Source organism: Nanorana parkeri, unplaced genomic scaffold, assembly GCF_000935625.1.
Source record: "Nanorana parkeri isolate BGI_ZX_2015 unplaced genomic scaffold, ASM93562v1 scaffold1079, whole genome shotgun sequence".
In the NCBI taxonomy this organism is placed as follows: domain Eukaryota; kingdom Metazoa; phylum Chordata; class Amphibia; order Anura; family Dicroglossidae; genus Nanorana; species Nanorana parkeri.
Genome location: NW_017307347.1, coordinates 503289 through 521166, shown reverse-complemented (window position 1 = coordinate 521166; position 17878 = coordinate 503289). Strand labels below are relative to the sequence as shown.

At 44.8% G+C, this 17878-nt stretch overlaps 1 protein-coding gene across 1 annotated transcript in view; it reads left to right on the top strand.

Moving 5' to 3' along the window:
* The window catches only part of RNF24 (ring finger protein 24), a 27197-nt gene extending 12705 nt beyond the window's left edge, over positions 1 to 14492 (top strand). The window contains exons 3-6 of the mRNA XM_018567652.1: positions 4611 to 4653; positions 4821 to 4862; positions 8096 to 8175; positions 13798 to 14492. Coding sequence (XP_018423154.1) covers positions 4611 to 4653; positions 4821 to 4862; positions 8096 to 8175; positions 13798 to 13936 — 304 coding nt within the window. The 3' untranslated portion in view covers positions 13937 to 14492. The remainder of the gene's footprint in view (positions 1 to 4610; positions 4654 to 4820; positions 4863 to 8095; positions 8176 to 13797) is intronic.
* Positions 14493 to 17878: the final 3386 nt, after the last annotated feature.

Genomic DNA, 17878 nt, shown 5'->3' with positions numbered 1-17878 from the left:
CTCTGGGATTTACATTATGTACAGGTCACAGAGAGATTCTCTGTTTGAAGGCCCCGGTAAACAATGCAATTCTAGAAGAATTCAAAGCAAGCACTGCGGGGGTCTTGTGCAGCTGCAGTTCAGATTGGAAACTGGATATTTTTGTCCTTAAAGGGTACGTAAACCTAAAAGCAAAAATTGAATATATTGCAGGTTACCAATAGTTAGACGTGATTGTTGCATTAGTTTCTTTTTCCTCTTTATTTTCACCTGGTGATTTGGCCAAGTCTGTCATTTTTCAACTTCCTTTAGCAGGCCAAGCTGTCCAGCAAAAGTGAAAAATAGAGGGTTGAGACAAACCATTTCACACTGACAGGGGTGCTTACATTGGCCAGCTTTTATTCATTTATGTAAAATCTTTATCTCAAAAGGAAAAAAAACTCTTGCTGTAACTGCTTAGAAAGTGTTAGCTGAGGTTCAGGTTAAATGTTAGTCGAGTCCATCTAAATCTGTTGGTGCATCTTAGACTACCATCCTCATATGGGGTCAATGCTGCTGTTTATGGTGGTTCCATTGTTCCTCTTCATGATGGCTCCATGGTTCCTCTTCATGATGGCTCCATTGTTCCTCTTCATGATGGCTCCATTGTTCCTCTTCATAGTGGCTCCATTGCTACTCTTCATGGGGGCTCCATTGCTCCTCTTCATGGTGGCTCCATTGCTCCTCTTTATGGGGGCTCCATTGCTCCTCTTTATGGGGGCTCCATTGCTCCTCTTTATGGGGGCTCCATTGCTCCTCTTTATGGGGGCTCCATTGCTCCTCTTTATGGGGGCTCCATTGCTCCTCTTTATGGGGGCTCCATTGCTCCTCTTTATGGGGGCTCCATTGCTCCTCTTTATGGGGGCTCCATTGCTCCTCTTTATGGGGGCTCCATTGCTCCTCTTTATGGGGGCTCCATTGCTCCTCTTTATGGGGGCTCCATTGCTCCTCTTTATGGGGGCTCCATTGCTCCTCTTTATGGGGGCTCCATTGCTCCTCTTTATGGGGGCTCCATTGCTCCTCTTTATGGGGGCTCCATTGCTCCTCTTTATGGGGGCTCCATTGCTCCTCTTTATGGGGGCTCCATTGCTCCTCTTTATGGGGGCTCCATTGCTCCTCTTTATGGGGGCTCCATTGCTCCTCTTTATGGGGGCTCCATTGCTCCTCTTTATGGGGGCTCCATTGCTCCTCTTTATGGGGGCTCCATTGCTCCTCTTTATGGGGGCTCCATTGCTCCTCTTTATGGGGGCTCCATTGCTCCTCTTTATGGGGGCTCCATTGCTCCTCTTTATGGGGGCTCCATTGCTCCTCTTTATGGGGGCTCCATTGCTCCTCTTTATGGGGGCTCCATTGCTCCTCTTTATGGGGGCTCCATTGCTCCTCTTTATGGGGGCTCCATTGCTCCTCTTTATGGGGGCTCCATTGCTCCTCTTTATGGGGGCTCCATTGCTCCTCTTTATGGGGGCTCCATTGCTCCTCTTTATGGGGGCTCCATTGCTCCTCTTTATGGGGGCTCCATTGCTCCTCTTTATGGGGGCTCCATTGCTCCTCTTTATGGGGGCTCCATTGCTCCTCTTTATGGGGGCTCCATTGCTCCTCTTTATGGGGGCTCCATTGCTCCTCTTTATGGGGGCTCCATTGCTCCTCTTTATGGGGGCTCCATTGCTCCTCTTTATGGGGGCTCCATTGCTCCTCTTTATGGGGGCTCCATTGCTCCTCTTTATGGGGGCTCCATTGCTCCTCTTCATGGTGGCTCCATTGCTCCTCTGTATAGTGGAACCACCCTAAGAGGAAGTGTGTCACTGGTCAGATCAACAGGTGAAACTAAAGGAAAAAGGCTAAAAACAATGCAGCCACCATATCTTAGCATTGGCAAGTTTATCTTAACCCAAGAACACAAATGTAATTCATTGCAGCTTACCAATTCTTAAAGTGACACTAAACTCTGGAATTAAATCTTAAAAATACATTCAAGTCCCCTAACTATTAACAAAAATGTATCTTATTTGTGTATCACTCAGCTGTAGATCCTCAAATCATGTCTGAATTGGTGCTGACACTGTCCTTCCTTCTGGAGGGTGACTACTTTTTTTTTTTTCCTCATGTTCCCTGTGTGTGTTTATAAAGTAGCCACCACTCCAAGCTCACTCCTATGATGGACTACAATCTCACATTTAGTTTACTTATTTGTATTGAGATTGTAGTCCATCACGGAAGCAAGCTTGGAGCGGTGGTTACTTTACAACACACACAGGGACCATGGAGAACAAAAGTAGCCAGCAGGAGGAACCACAGAGTGAAATGGGGGGCCAGACATGCACCCACAAGTGTGTCGGATGTGAAGTTCAGAGGAACGGGTGGCAGGGCAGTCGGTTATAAATCCTTTGCATTTTGACATTTTTTTAAAACTTAACTAAAGAGTCCCTTTAAGGTAAACTACACTAGACATATTGATACATCATTGGGTGATTTTACCTATTTTCTCCGGCTGCTCTTTAAGTAGGATGTAGGCCATGCAGTTTTATGTGAATAACACGGCTTGTAATAAAGAGGACGATGGTCTGAGGAGTTCATATTGACCGTGGATGTCTTTCACCTCTGCGTCTGATTAGACAGAATAAGTAATCAATATATGGCTGTCATAGGGTCTCCACTATCTTCAGGTTGGATGTGGTAATCCATTCAATTAGGTGCTCGACATGTAGCCGCAGCCGATCTTGTCAAGTGATGAGGATGACCTTACAACGGCCTTATTACCCGCACCCAACCTGCATTGATCTTCTTTTCCTACAGCAGTTAACGGATGACCAATATTTACTAACATGCAATGGATTTTCTAATGTGCTTCACGTTGGGAATCACCGTACTTGGCACTGACAATTACTGAGCGGATTCCCTGGTGACTCTTCTCTGCTTCATATAGCATCTCATTACATGGCAGGAAGCATTCAGGTGAATACAGCACCTCGTAGAGGAAACTCTAAAATTTTTAAGGATATCTGTACCTTTTTAAAGGGTCAGTATTTTGGTGTGTGGTGGATGATAGAAAGGTGAAGCACTTGAGTTTCTTCTATTTCTCTGGGACTCTATTGGCTGAGTTCCCGGGTCTGCACATCTGCTATGTACATTGAGGGTTCCCACTTTGCTTGCTGGATATTTATTTATATTGTGGAGAATGTAGCAAGAGGACCTGGAACACACAAGGATGGCAGGATCTCCAAAATATCCCAGGTGGACAAGAACCAAAACTTTTCTCTAAGTTCTGGCTAGTGGGGAGAAGGATTAACCCTTAACCCTGTCAAATTTTACTGCTATCTGGGGTTCCATTAAAGAGATTTCCCCTAACTTTCCGTCACGGTGGCAATGGTTTCACCAGACAAGCGAGGGAAATCTGCAACAGCAGCACAGATAGAAATACAAATTGGAAGGGAAGGCTAGAAATCTTGTTGCCTACAATCCTCTGCACATGCGAAAAACTTAAAGCTGCAATTCAGCTATATTCAAACCTGAGGATTAAACTGCATCCATAGAGAGCACCCTACCTTCTGAGCAGTTCAGGTTCTCACCTAAACTTTGCTGTAGCTTACAGTCTACCCTTCCTTCTGTCGACAATCTGGGAACTGCTCTGTGTAAGGCAGAGGAAAAGTTCCCGAACACACCCACTGTCAGCTAAATGTTGCCTCAGGACAGGAAACCCCCATTTACACCCAAACGTGAATGTTTTCAGGCATATTTAGTCTTGAGCATTTAACCAGTGAAAGCTAAGTTTAGCCTTGGTGCTTCCATTGAAAGCAGAAAGGGGCCCCATGAACTTCAAAGTAGCCCATGTACCTCCTTTGAGCTTCATGTGTTGAACTTCAGGCATCCTGAGTGCTCATATGTGAACAGGCACAATCTAAAAGCATGAGCTTTTGTTTCTAAAGCGTTTTGGAACTTCGATCTTCAAGCTACAAGACGTTCAGGTGTGAATCGGGGGTAAATGACGCCCCCAGATAGTGGTGAAAGCCTAATGCTTCCCCTCTCTATCCAGAACCAACCTATTATATAAAAAGGACAAACTGGAACACCAAGGAAGTAAAAATGTGAAAGCCTTGACGGATATGAGTAGATGTTGTTGTGGAATGTTGTCAAACCTCACTTGCCGTTTATTGACACATGTGGGAAAGTCCTTTTGTTGGGAAATTGCCAACTGTTTTGTAACAAAGGGTATTTATACAGTGCAGTGAACACCTAATTGGTCAACAGTATTTACAGACGTTAGGAAAGCATGACAGCGTAACTAATGTGAACAGATTGATGACCCTGAATGTGACACCAGACTTGAACAACAAGCAAGGTACAGGGTGACCTTTGACATATGGTACCAGATGGCCATGGCCATAAAACATTTACTTCTTGGTCTACATCACATAGAAGTGTACTATGATTAGTTTACCAGGGATAGTCAGACTTATTTTATTTAGATTCCAAATATGTATTTTTATTTGATATACAGGTACAGTTCTTTGTTGATAGCACAATGTGTAATGATATAACATGGCTCCCCTCTAAACCAAAGTTGCAGACCCTGATGATGTCTTCTCTCCCCACAGGTTAAGGCATCAGGCCCGGAAAGAACTGTATGCCTATAAACAGGTAAGACATTTTATAATGCTTATGTTGTTTGTGTCCCCTGCACATGCTATTACCTATGTGCTATGTACACACATACTCCCCTAATGACACACTGTGCAGGCTTGGTGACACTGTGCCAATCATTGATAATTACCGGGATAATGAAAGTATATAAACTCTCTTTTCAGGTCATATTGAAAGAAAAAGTAAAAGAGCTGAATTTGTACGAGGTGAGTGAGAAAGCGTGCCCTCGTTATTTCTGGTGTCTTGTCTCCTTTTATTTCTGCTTCTTTTAACATGTTCTGGAATTTTTTTAAAGGAGTTGTAGAGTCCCGGCATGTACTATCCTGTTATCACATCAGCATCGTAATAGGAATACATACTGGAAATGTTTATGATTAATACAATCAGAGCTAACGTGAATAAATCCCTTTTATCTAGTGAGTGCTGCCTTCTGTCTGACCATCAGTTTCATCAACTTCCTGGATTCCCATTGTGCTTTGCGTCTCTACCCCTGCTGCTTGATATGATCTAATCTCCATGTCTCAAGACTACATATCCCATCATGCATTGCTTCCAGCAAGCAATGATTATGTTATATTGTTCAGACGATGAGTTGTAGTTCAGCAGGCTTAGCGAGAGTTGTGACACAAGAAAGTTCATATTCACAGGGCTACAAAGGATAGCTGATCGCGGTTCCTCCAAAGGGCTGGATCGGACTCCTGCCATCTGGTGTCTGTGGGCTGTTTCTTACCCTTCGTACTTTAAAGCTGAAGTTTATATTGTGCCTTCCCTGGTTCCTCCCACCCCCTCATCAACAGGTTAATGACATTTTAATTACATACCTTCTTTTGGCCCCTGTGATAGCATTACTGGGTCTCTGTGCGTCTCCATGCTATGCAGGCAGATCATAGTGCTATACATGGGGTCCTTAAAACATGTCTCTCGTCTAGGAGGCGTTATGCAATTATCAAAATTCCTTGAAGGGTGGGTGTCGGTCTCGAGCGGTCGTTTTTTTCTAGTTTTGGATAAAGTAAGGTTATCGCCTTGTCAGCTTTTTTCCCATTGAATAGATAGCCCTTCACTTCCTGTCCAGTAGTCGAAACAAGTGTATAGGGAGTATTAATGATCCCAGTTGCATCTCACTGTCAAGCTCAAAATTTAGCTTGAAGACCAAATCATAAATTGTGCTTTATACAAAAGTCTGCATTTATATAGTACACAATTATATAGTGGAAACGCCATATACACATATTATACATATATGTGAGTTGTATGAATAAGCAACATTTAGATTTTTGTGTTAACTAGAGTTTAGATCTAATGGGTTGAGGTAACAAAAGTTTAAACATAGAATCATAAACATGTTGACCATTGACCTTGATTTAATGAAGAGCTGTCCTCTAAATCTTGATATGAGGGACCTTGATTTAATGAGCTATAGGTTCAATGCCAAGACAGCTGTCCCCTAACCTTGATATGAGGGGGTTTTATCAAGACGAGAAGACCCATCTAATGAAATGAGTACAGGTGTCATTATTATCTGCTTTTTGGAGATAATTCAAGGTAACACAGATGGTTCCACTGTTCAAAACCCTATAAAAGGAGTGAGTCCATATTATTTGAACGTGCCTGCGTTGCTGCATGTTCCCGGCTGGCCAGCTAAGTACATTCTGATCCTATCCTGCCTGAGTGGTTGCTAATCAATCTAACATTTGGGGAGAGTTCCCCCTTCACATAGGAAGTGAGATAAAATCCATCCATTAGAAGAAAATCCCTGGTGGTCACCAGAACTAGTGAGGTTTTCCCACCTATGAGTTCTGAGTTCCTGTTTTGGTGACAACCCAACATTCATGATTCTCTTTCACTTTCAGTAATAAAGGTCACCAGGACAAATAGAGAAGATGAAACTCCTTAACGGGGATACAGACAGCAATAAAAGCCTCACCCATGTTTTAGTCCCTCTCCACTCTATCCAAAACTAAAAACGTTGCACTTTAATTCTTATTTAAATGGCATCAAACTATTCCTCCATGTACAAACCGAGGACGGTGGTTGTAATATCTGGGATGGTGTTTCCCCATCTGCATAAATACACATAGGAGTCCATTGACCTGGGAGGGCTCGTTCCCACCGTTGTCGGGAATTTTCCAGGGCAGGTGAGGATGCTTGGACAGCAGGAAGTCCAATGTCCTCATAGATTATTTTCCCAGCAATGCTTTGCGTTTCAGTCCGCTGGATATAAGTCCTGCATGCTGCATATTGTGTGCAATGATGTGCAATGACCTGTAATTTGCCATTCCGGTCAATTGAAATGTCATCTTTCAGAAACACAATGTTAGTGCGACACGTATTGTTACATGCATTCCGATGGAAGCGAGCCCTAACCGCGCGGCCAGCTTCCCACCCTATGTGTACACACCGATAGATGATATAATCAGTCAGAGAGCCAAGAAAATGCACCTAAATATTACTTAATTTTGCATATAATGTACATCTAAAACTTAGACTTTTTTATTTAAAGTTTTGAATGGAGTGCAGAAGGGTAAGAACCCTGCTCTCAACAGGGGATGATTGCCCTTCTTGTTATTCCTGATGACTATCCTCAGCAGGCAGAAGGTGATGGATTATCCAAAATGTTACAGTATTCACTGAAATAGGAATAGAAGGGAAAGATGGCGCTGAGGAGCACCGGAAATTCTTATGCCACTAGATGGCGCTGAGGAGCACTGGAAATTCCTATGCCACTAGATGGTGCCCAGGAATTCCTATACCACTAGATGGCACTGAGGAGCACAGGAAATTCCTATGGCGCTGAGGAGCACCGGAAATTCCTATGCCACTAGATGGTGCTCAGGAGCCCAGGAATTCCTATACCACTAGATGGCGCTGAGGAGCACAGGAAATTCCTATGCCACTAGATGTCGCTGAGGAGCACCGGAAATTCCTATGCCACTAGATGGTGCTCAGGAGCCCAGGAATTCCTATACCACTAGATGGCGCTGAGGAGCACAGGAAATTCCTATGCCACTAGTTGGCGCTGAGGAGCACTGGGAATTTCTGTGCCACTAGATGGTGCTCAGGAGCCCAGGAATTCCTATGCCCCTAGATGGCGCTGAGGAGCACCGGAAATTCATATGCCCCTTTTTTTTTATCCTTTTCTGGCTTTAGAGGCTTTAAAGTGTCAATGTTTTTGGATAGAGTAGGAATTGGTTAGAATTTTTCTTTTGATGTCCACCACCTGGTAGAGAGATTCCCCTTCACTTCCTGTCCCTGGGACACAACAAGAAATGAGAGCAAATTAGCACTACAGCACATGCCCCAATGAAAGATTTCCCCTCCCTCCCTCGTTCTGGTGGCAGCTCTATAATTCTGAATCCCCATCATATTATGTCCCTGTGATAAACTGATATGTTGATATTTGTATGTTTGTCTCTTATGGTGTTTTCTTCCTTCCTCCTAGATTTGTGCCGTTTGCCTGGAGGAATTTAAGCCCAAAGATGAGCTTGGTATATGTCCCTGCAAGCACGCCTTTCACAGAAAGTAAGTACTGCCAAAGGAAGAAAATACCCCCCGATCCTCCGCTTGTTCTGATTGGTCTGTTTCTCCGGGCAGTAGTCGCCCCCATCATAGAGATCTATGGGCCCTGTGTTCTGTGCTGAGTATTAGGGGTAGAGCCCCCTGCAGCATACTCTACTTCAGGGATAGGCAACCTCGGCACTCCAACGGTAGTGAACCTACAAATTCCATCATTCCTCCGCCTCTGGGGGTCATGCCTGTCGCTGTCAGAGTCCTGGAATGTCTCACGGGACTTATAGTTCCACAGCAGCTGGAGGGTTGCCTCCCCCTATTCTGCTTCCTCCTATGGCTTTCTAATATCTCCATGTGGGGAAAAAAGGCCCGCTCATTACCATTAAATTACAAAACGCACGTGTTTTTCTCAGAATGCGTAATTGGGGTGCGTCTTTAATGAAAATCACTTTAGTTTGCCTGATGAAGGGACTGGATAGGTTCCGAAACGTTGCCACGCATGGTGATATGACCTGTGAGAATTAATAGAAGGATTTAGTTTTAAAGAAAATTTGGAGTGCTGGTGACCATTTGTTCTGTTTTGGAAGTATTTGGCGGCGCCATCAGCGGCCACTTTAGCACCCCCCCATCCCCCCTCACAACATATGGGGCTTCTCGGTCAGGGCTTATTCACACCGAAAGCGTGTGCGTTCCAGAGCGGTAGCTGCTGGAACGCACCGCGATTGCGGAGAAACTTCCCCCCACGTTTTGGGATGGGGCGTGGCTGTGCATTGTATTTAATGGCACCGCTTCCACGCCCCCCGCCCGTAGTGCGAACCGAACGCATGGCAAAACTTTGCCAGCGTTCCGTTCCACTGCAAACGCAAGAAATAGGGCTTGTGCACAGTGTATAATAAGCAGAGCCAGGGGACGATGTGAGCGGGTGATGGCTTCATCCCCAGCTCATATATATGGAGGGGCCACGGGGGGCCCTTTTGTCAGGCCTGTGCACAGTGTATAATGAGCAGAGCCAGCAGACGGTGTGAGTGGGTGATGGCTTCATAGCAGGCATGTCGAATGAAACAGAGGGCTGAACTGCGTTCATATTTAAAGGAGAACTACGGCCTAACCCTTTTTGACCATATTTCTCTTCAGGGTCACAGGAGGACATATATTAATGTATGGTGACCAAGAACTTAGTATATAGCGGGCTATTGCCTGCTATATGTTGACACTGCAGACCCGTGCCGCAGCCGGGATGGATGCCGACGATACTGTTGAGATCCACCCCGCTGGCTGCTTGAAAGCTGATCGGGGGGACGGGACTGGCGGTCACCACTCTCTGCAGGGAGAAGATCGGGAAGTGAGCAATCGGTGGTCTGTGTTCGCTGACTTCCCGATCAATAGAGCTGACCTGTGACATCTTCGGTGTCACAGGTCGGCTTGAATTATGGGGATGTAGGCGTGTTCAGGCCCTGTGCCGATGGAAAGCTGAAAAACATGATGATGTTGAACAACACTTTATTTTCAGGCATATTCAGAAACTTCCATTAATGTCTTTTGGGCCACAAAAGCCCATTGTGCTTCTAAAAAGTATCTCATCTGCCTTTTTGAGCTTCATGGGTTGAGCTCTGGGCGCCTGAACGCCGACACATGAACAGGCACAGTTTAGAAGCATGGGATTTTGGAGCTATACACTACAAGCCGTTCAGGTGTGAATGGGGCCTCAGGTATGAAATTGGGTTCAGGGGTCACGTTATATCTCCTGAGGACCACGCCTGCTTCATTGTAGAAAAGAATTATGGAACTTTGGTAATTACCATCTTAGGAACAATTGCAACCTTCATTATATCCGAGAGAGGTGGGACCTGAAATCATTTCCTGAAGTATTAAAGGCTTAGGCCATGCTTCATGTTACACCCATATTTACGGGGGCATGGTCCCATACAGCATGCCCAAAATCTGGTGATTGGGCCAGTTCCGCAATTCCTGTCCTAGGATGATGAAATTCACTCGTTCTACTGTGTCAGGACAACAGAAACAACACAGGACCACAAAACCCCATCTTTTTTCTGTTGTCCAGACTATAGAGGAGAATAGTTCTGTAGTCCTCAGACTTAACTAAGAATAACTGATAATAGTCACAACAGATAGAACAAGAGCAAAGAAAGGCCTGTTCGCAGCAACGGGAGTGCATGATGCTGCGATATAATGCATGTCCCTGTTGGTGTGTACAGGACTTTATGTATTTACTGCATTGCGGTCACATGTGCCATGTAAAAATACAGATATGCAACGTTTGTACATTACTCACACCGACGTGTGAGGTGTCAATTGTTTTCTATGTGCCCTTGCATTGAGCCTGCATTGTGAAATGTTGATCAACACACATGGCGTGAATGAGACCTAACAGAAGTTCACTTTGGGGGTTTAGATGCATTTTAGTTGGTTGTGAAGCATCACTGGGGTCTCAGGTAATCAGACAGTGAGCACCATCTGGGGTTGCCGGCTCCGCCTAATGCTGCTTAGTGAGGCTGGTGATAGGTCAATGGTAAGGAGTGAGAGGAGGTGGACCAGAGCCATAGGCCCCCATGATTTTGTGACAGGTTCACTTTCAAGGCACTGACACATTTCTGAGCTGGTACTATTTCCAAAATTGGGGTCCCTAATGTCTACTAAACCGAGCAGGGGGACCTACAAATGCACTGTCTGGCCAAAAAAAGTCACACACCCTAATATACTATATCCACCTATAGGCTTGATTACGACACACATTCACCGTGGCATCATTTCGATAAGCTTATGCAATGCCACATTTATTTCCATCCAGAGTTGCATTCATTTCTCACAAAGATCTTGTAGTGATGATGGGAGAGTTGGATCACTGTATAAATTCTTCTCCAGCACATCTTAATGATTCTCAAAGGGGTTAAGGTCTGGACTCTGTGGTGGCCAATCCATGTGTGAAAATGATGTCTCATGATCCCTGAACCACTCTTTCACAAGCCCGATGAACCCTGGCATTGTCATCTTGGCATATGCCCAATGTGCCATCAAGGGAGAAAAAAATCTATTGATGGAATAACCTGGTCATTCAGTATATTCAGGTAGGCATCTGACCTCATTTTTTGGGGACATAACATTGCTGAATCTAGGCCTGACCACCTGAAGCAACCCCAGATCATAACACTTACCCAATGGAAGGTTCTTACCTGTTTCCTTAGCTAAATCCAGGTGGTGACTTTTTTTGGCCAGGCAGTGTACAATACAGCATTGTAGCCATGTGCATTTAAGGTGAATGTATCCCTCTAGTGGTCAGAAGGAGTTCTGCACCAGTATAAATCCTCTCTGGCCTGATCCACCATTGTTCGAAATGTGCTAAACCAGTGGTTCTCAACCTGTGTAACCTTAAGACCCACATTTGTCCTCGGGCATTAAGTCGCGACCCAAGTTGCATTGCAATGGAACGCACAGCAGTGTGGGCCATTGTGCTGTGACGGAGCTCCATCCATACATGCATTGCTTGTACAGTTCCCATGTGCGCCTGTAGAGGTACCAGGAGCCAGAATGTGACGTCACTCCAGTCCAGGCACCACTACAGGACATGCGTGGGAGCTATAAGCAATGCATGTATGGATGGAGCTCCCTTGCAGTCATACCCCCAGTACACCCCACCTCGAGCTGACACTGGGCAGCATATTTTGAATGGCTGCTCAGCGTAAGAACTGACAGTGCTGCGCGATGGGGAGGCTGATGAGCCTCTCACCTAGAAAAGTGGAAGGCATGCGGCGACCCACTGAACACGGGGTCGCGACCCACTTTTGGGTCCAGACCCACCAGTTGAGAACCAAGGTGCTAAACGGAACCTGTATTCTCTTCAAACATCCCATCATGTATAGGGAGTAGAAAGTTCAGATGAGACTGATTAGTGCACTCCCAGGGTGGTCCAGCCCCAAAACGTGACTACACGACCACGCCAACAGAAGTGTCCCACCACCACACCCCCATCACATGTAAGTGCTCAACATCCCCTTTCACCACCCCACATATACACATCCTCATTTACTCATCACTCCCCATGCACACACCTGGCACCAGACTGTTGCACTCCTGCCCTCTTCTTTTTCCTGTTCATCATGTTTAGGGGAATCTGGAAAACAATGGAGCTACTGCTTCCTCAATGGGTTTACCTTCACCTTTTTAGAATGGTTGGAATCAATTCACATTTTTCTAAAGCTCTGATGGTCATTTTTCCCGACCCATTTTCAGGATATTTTGACAAAGTTAGAAATAACACAATCTACCTGTGAGCAGACTGGCAGAGTGATGTGCGAGACTCCCCAAACATATGGAAGAAGGTACTCTGGTCAGATGAGAATAAAATTGAGCTTTTTGGCCTTCAAGGAAAACGCTGTGTCTAGTGCAAGCCAAAGACCTCTCATCGCCCCAAGAAGACCATCCCACAGTGAAGCATAGTGGTGGCAGCATCATGCTGTGGGGATGTCATATATTGGCCGGGACTAGTCAGAATTGAAGGAATGATGGATGGTGCTAAATACAGGGAGATTCTTGAGGGAAACCAGTTTCAGTCTGCCTGAGATTTGAGACTGGGATGGAGGTTCACCTTCCATCAGGACAATGACCCTAAACCTACTGCTAAAGCAACACTTAAGTGGTTTAGGAGGAAACATTTAAATGTCTTGGAATGGCCTAGTCAAAGCTCAGACCTCAATCCAACTGAAAATCTGTGGCGTGACTTAAAGTTTGTGAAAACCCATCCAACTTGAAGGAACTGGAGCAGGTTTCCCTTGAAGAATTGGCAAAAATCCCAGTGACTAGATGTGCTGTGCGTATAGAGACGTACCCCAAGAGACTTGCAGCTGTAATTGTGGCAAAAGGTGGCTCTACAAAGTATTTGTAGGCTTTGGGGGGGGGGGGGGGGGGGGGTGAATAGTTATGCACACAAGTTTTCTGTTTTGTTTTGTCTTATTTCTTGTTTGTATCACAATAAAAATATCTTGCATCTTCATAGTGATATTACATGTTGTGTAAATCGAATGATACAAACTCCCAGAAGTCCATTTTAATGCCTGGTGGTAATTCAACAAAATAGGAAAAATGCCAAGGGGGGTGAATACTTTTTCAAGCCACTGTAAGTCCCCAGAACTGAACTCCTGTTTTGCCCACTATGAGAGCATCCTGCTATACTTGTTGGACTTTATTACATTATTGGAGATTTTGAAGAAGGTAATGGGAGGCAGAACACATAAAATTGGGTGGGAACGCTCTAAACTCCCAGGTGGACAGAGCTGAGAATATATGTCAGGGAGGTCATGCAGGTTTGAGAATCCAAGACGTATTCTAAGCCAGGGGCTGGCTGAGCTCATCAGGTGCACCAATGAGTAAATTATGACCTTTGGGTTTAATGGGCCTTTAACCTGTAAAAAGTGTGCCCAGCTGGTGAGGGGCAAGGACCGATACCCTATTATAGCTGCATGCAATGTGATCACACACTGTTGATTGCCTCTGTAACTTGCTTTTGCTGATAGGTTGCCATGTCTTGTGTCAATCCTACCCATTTCGCTTGGTAAAATATATTACAATGTGCTAATTACAAGGCTGGAGGGCTAATCAATTTGTGGTTTTTCCCTCTAGGTGCCTCATTAAATGGCTGGAGGTGCGGAAAGTGTGTCCCCTCTGCAACATGCCCGTCCTACAGTTGGCACAACTACACAGCAAACAGGAGCACGGACCTCCGCAAGGGCCTCTGCCTGGCGCAGAAAACATTGTATAGTGTACATACTTCACCCTATGGGTCACCCAAACAAGAAGCCACAGATCTCATGTCTCCATCCTGCCCTCTAGGGGCAGGGCCCAGAATCCTAGCCGGTAGCGGGCTGAGATGCGCGGCGCTCATGACATGGATATGTGGACTCTACAGTAACCAAAGCACTTTTCAATGCCTGCCTTGGGCGGAAGAGACACAGGCAACAAGGGAAGATGGCCGCAGTGTTTGGCCTTGGACGAGCACTTTACAATACTTTTCCGAAACTGTTGCAACTTTTTTTTTTTTCTTGTTTTCTAATTTTAAATAACTCTTTACTGGAAGCTTCACTGTGCCAGGGCAAGAAAATGCAATGATGGGTTCTAAAGGGAGCAGAAGGCATGGAAGCCAGCTGATCCTGGGAGATAAAAGGGAGTCACACTATGCAAAGTGGTTACCATAACCGCACACATCTGTCGGAGAGGAAAGCCAAACTGGTGTCCATCTCATGCTGAATACTGTAACTAGAGCGCTGTCTTCTGTATGTATATGCTACAACTGTACAAGTGGAGGAGCCTGTATTGTGGGTCAAGTTCTCATTTCATACACGTGGCGAAGGAAGTCATTTTGTGCGCTGTACAGTCACCTAAACACCATGTGCTCTTGACATGGCAGATCCGGCCATTTCGCTGGTTGCCTTTTCATCTCTCGCTCCATTGGGTTGCCATTTTCTTAGCAGTCGTCTCCTGGTTCCAGGCTACAGAAAGCCCACACATGGGGCACTGTCCCTTCAGCATGATGTTAGCGGTTGCTTGGCACATTGAGGATCCCGGAAGTCATTTTTATGAATGGGATGTCTGAAGGCGGTGTAATTATTGAATTCTTGCCCAAGCTTGCTTCATCTAAACTACGGTATCGTCCTCACGGACGCAAGCTAGGTCACCTATATAGTAACGTCTGGCAGATTTTTAGCATCCTTATAAACGAGAGGCCTAGAATGAAGTATGAATTGCCACCACCAACCAATGATGGAGGTGTCATTGTGCCAGTGCAGGTTAGGAAGTAGAAGGAAGTCTCTGATTTGGTTGTCACAGACAAATGTCTGCTTTTATGTTCTTCCTGTTTTTGAGTACGTATTTCTTAAGACTTATAGATGGGGTGGGTGGGGGCTGTTTGCCATAACAAATGAGACTCATCACTTGTTGTGGGATATGTTTACCATCTGATTGTATAGAGCAGAATTTTCTTTGTTTGAGAACCTCTGCACTAAGGCTTAGCACTGTTTAAAACACTCGGATTGTAGGTGTTAGATTGGAACGTGCTGTCTGTGGGGTCATGGGAAAACTGGATATCCAAGAGACCACCAAGACCTCAGAGGAGGAGGCAGAGGAGCCTGGGAGACCGATAAATCATGTGACCAGAAACAACTTTTTTAATTATTTTTTTTTTATCATTGCTTAGTCATCTCTGTTGTTCATCTCAGGACCAGTCAGAGGTGTCTCCGTTCAGTTGGGCTTATTGGTATCTGGGGCAGGGGCTGATCCAGACGATGCATGCTCTATAGTAGTAGAAAACGTACAGATCTATACATAAGGGAGAAAGACCAGATTACCATTAATGTATGTGATCGTTAGTGTAGCAACATTTATTTCTGCAATACTACATTGGCCTGACAAGTGTATGTCATGTAAGCGTTTTTGGTAGTTTTAATCGGCAGCTTTCATTATAATACCTGGTAATTCTGGCATGAATGTCCTTATTCAGACACTTCCTGTCATAGGGCGGCAATACGCCTTTTTCAAATCCCAATTGTGCGCTTGCGCTGTCACCTTTTCTTCCAGTGGAAGCTAAAAGCGGCCATTTTGACACACATTGCGCTGGCATGATCCACTGTTGTCACCATGAGGAAACCTGCTTTTAGAAATGCAATGCAGCCATCACTGGAGTGGATGCAGACAGGAAGTGGCTGCAGTGATTCTACAGGAGATCAGCAGCAATGATACAAATTAGTATTTTATATATATATATAATTAAAAAAAAGTGTCAATGATACTTAATACTTTAAAAAACTTTGTGTCATCCAATTAAATTTTCCATTTACTTTTAATGCTTGTGATTTTTATAAAGAGGATTTATCCCTCAGTGTTTACAGAGATTATAGAAAGCTTTTATATCAATCCCTGCTCTAGAATAGTTTACAAAGCTCCCCAGCACATGCACATTTGCATGAACACGCTATAGCCAGTTTCGAGGGGAAGCCAATTGGTTTACCAGTATGTATTTGGATTGCAGGGGAGCTAGGATTAGGTCTACCTATCTGCTGTGCTCTCATTTTTCACCAAGTAGGTTGACTCTTAAAACAGCCGCCAATCATCTTGTTTTCTGCTACGGAGCCAAGGCATCTTCACCTCCTGATTTTGAATAGCTTCCTCCATTGCTTCTCATCTGTGCCAATAACAGGCTTATCAACCTTGTCCTGACCACGTGCATCTGTATATTCCACAGTCAGATTAGGTAGACACAGCATATGTCTGTAGCTGGGTGTAGAACCCCATTGAAAGGGAAATGACTTTGTATTCTCAGCAAGTATTTATTGTGAGCCATTAGTGTAAGGTTTACCTGAATGTAATATCTGATGTGACTGTTCACATTTTAGTCACTTGCTGTGCCATGAGTTCATGTTCATATTTCTGTGCCGTTAGAACTGCTGATGAATTATTGCTGTAAAGTGACCCTGCATCCAGACTTTGCACATTAAAGAGAGAACCATAGGGTAAGTTTTTTTCCCCCCATAGTTCTTTTAAGGGTCACGGGAGGACATAAACTAGCGTACTCCCGTGACCCAAAGCTCAGTATATCGCGAGCCACAGCTCGCGGTATACTGAGAGCGCCGCAGCTGGAACGGATCGCAACAATACTGTCGAGATCCACCCAGCTGCGTGAATGACAGCGGGCTCTGCCTATCTAGAGGCAGAGCCAGCTGTGCCTGCCCCCGTCCGTTCCTCCCGTCAGCGTTGGAGGATCGGAGAGAGGGGAATCCCTGCAGGGAGCCGTGACTGACAGTCACGGCTCTCTGCAGGGAGATGCTCGAGAAGTGAGCAAGCGGCGGTATGTGTTCGCTCACTTCCCAATCTATTGATTTTTCACTCACCTCATAGTTCTCCTTAAGTATTAACATATTCTGAAGAAGACGTAAAAGCACTTTCACACAAGCCATCATGCACCTTTGTAGCTGTAGCATTGTGGAGAAATTCTTCTTTAAATTCACAACGGAGGTACTGAAATCTGAGATTCATTTTCCTTTACTTGCTATGGGGTGCAGAATTTGGAAGCCCATCAGCCCTGTAATGTAAACACACAGCAAGTGTTTTTAAGCTGCTACATATCAGCAATAGAATATTTGTTGCAGTCTTTGAGAATGAATAAGTTCACAGTACACGCACCTAGGGAGGTGAGTGAGGGCTTGTTGTAAAGCTGTTTTACTGATTTGTTAATATATAAATACTTTAATGTCTATAGTGTTGGCACGGGCACTTTCAATCAGTAAGGCCATGGGTCATCAGAGAGTATATTGTTTTAATGAAAGATCACATTCTTCCCATGGCACAATGACTGTACAGCTACTAAGGAAGCACAACATGTACAGTATATGTTATTGGGAAACATGATTGCTATGTACAATTATAGTTACGTTCTATACGCAGAAACAAGTTTGCTTGAAGCATTGATAAGACACGTATACATGGAGCTGATTGCAAGTAGAGATTTGGTTATAAAATCAAACGGTTTTCGTCTTGGTGGCTTGACGGTTCCCATCTGGAGGTTGTGTTCCTTTTGAATTGCAGCACGGCCATATATATATTTTTCTAGCTTATTCTTGTTACCAGACGTGACATAAATCCAACGGATTAAAATTAACACAAAGCACTTAATAATCTCAAAGACGTGAATGTGGCAACCTCTGGCTCCTCA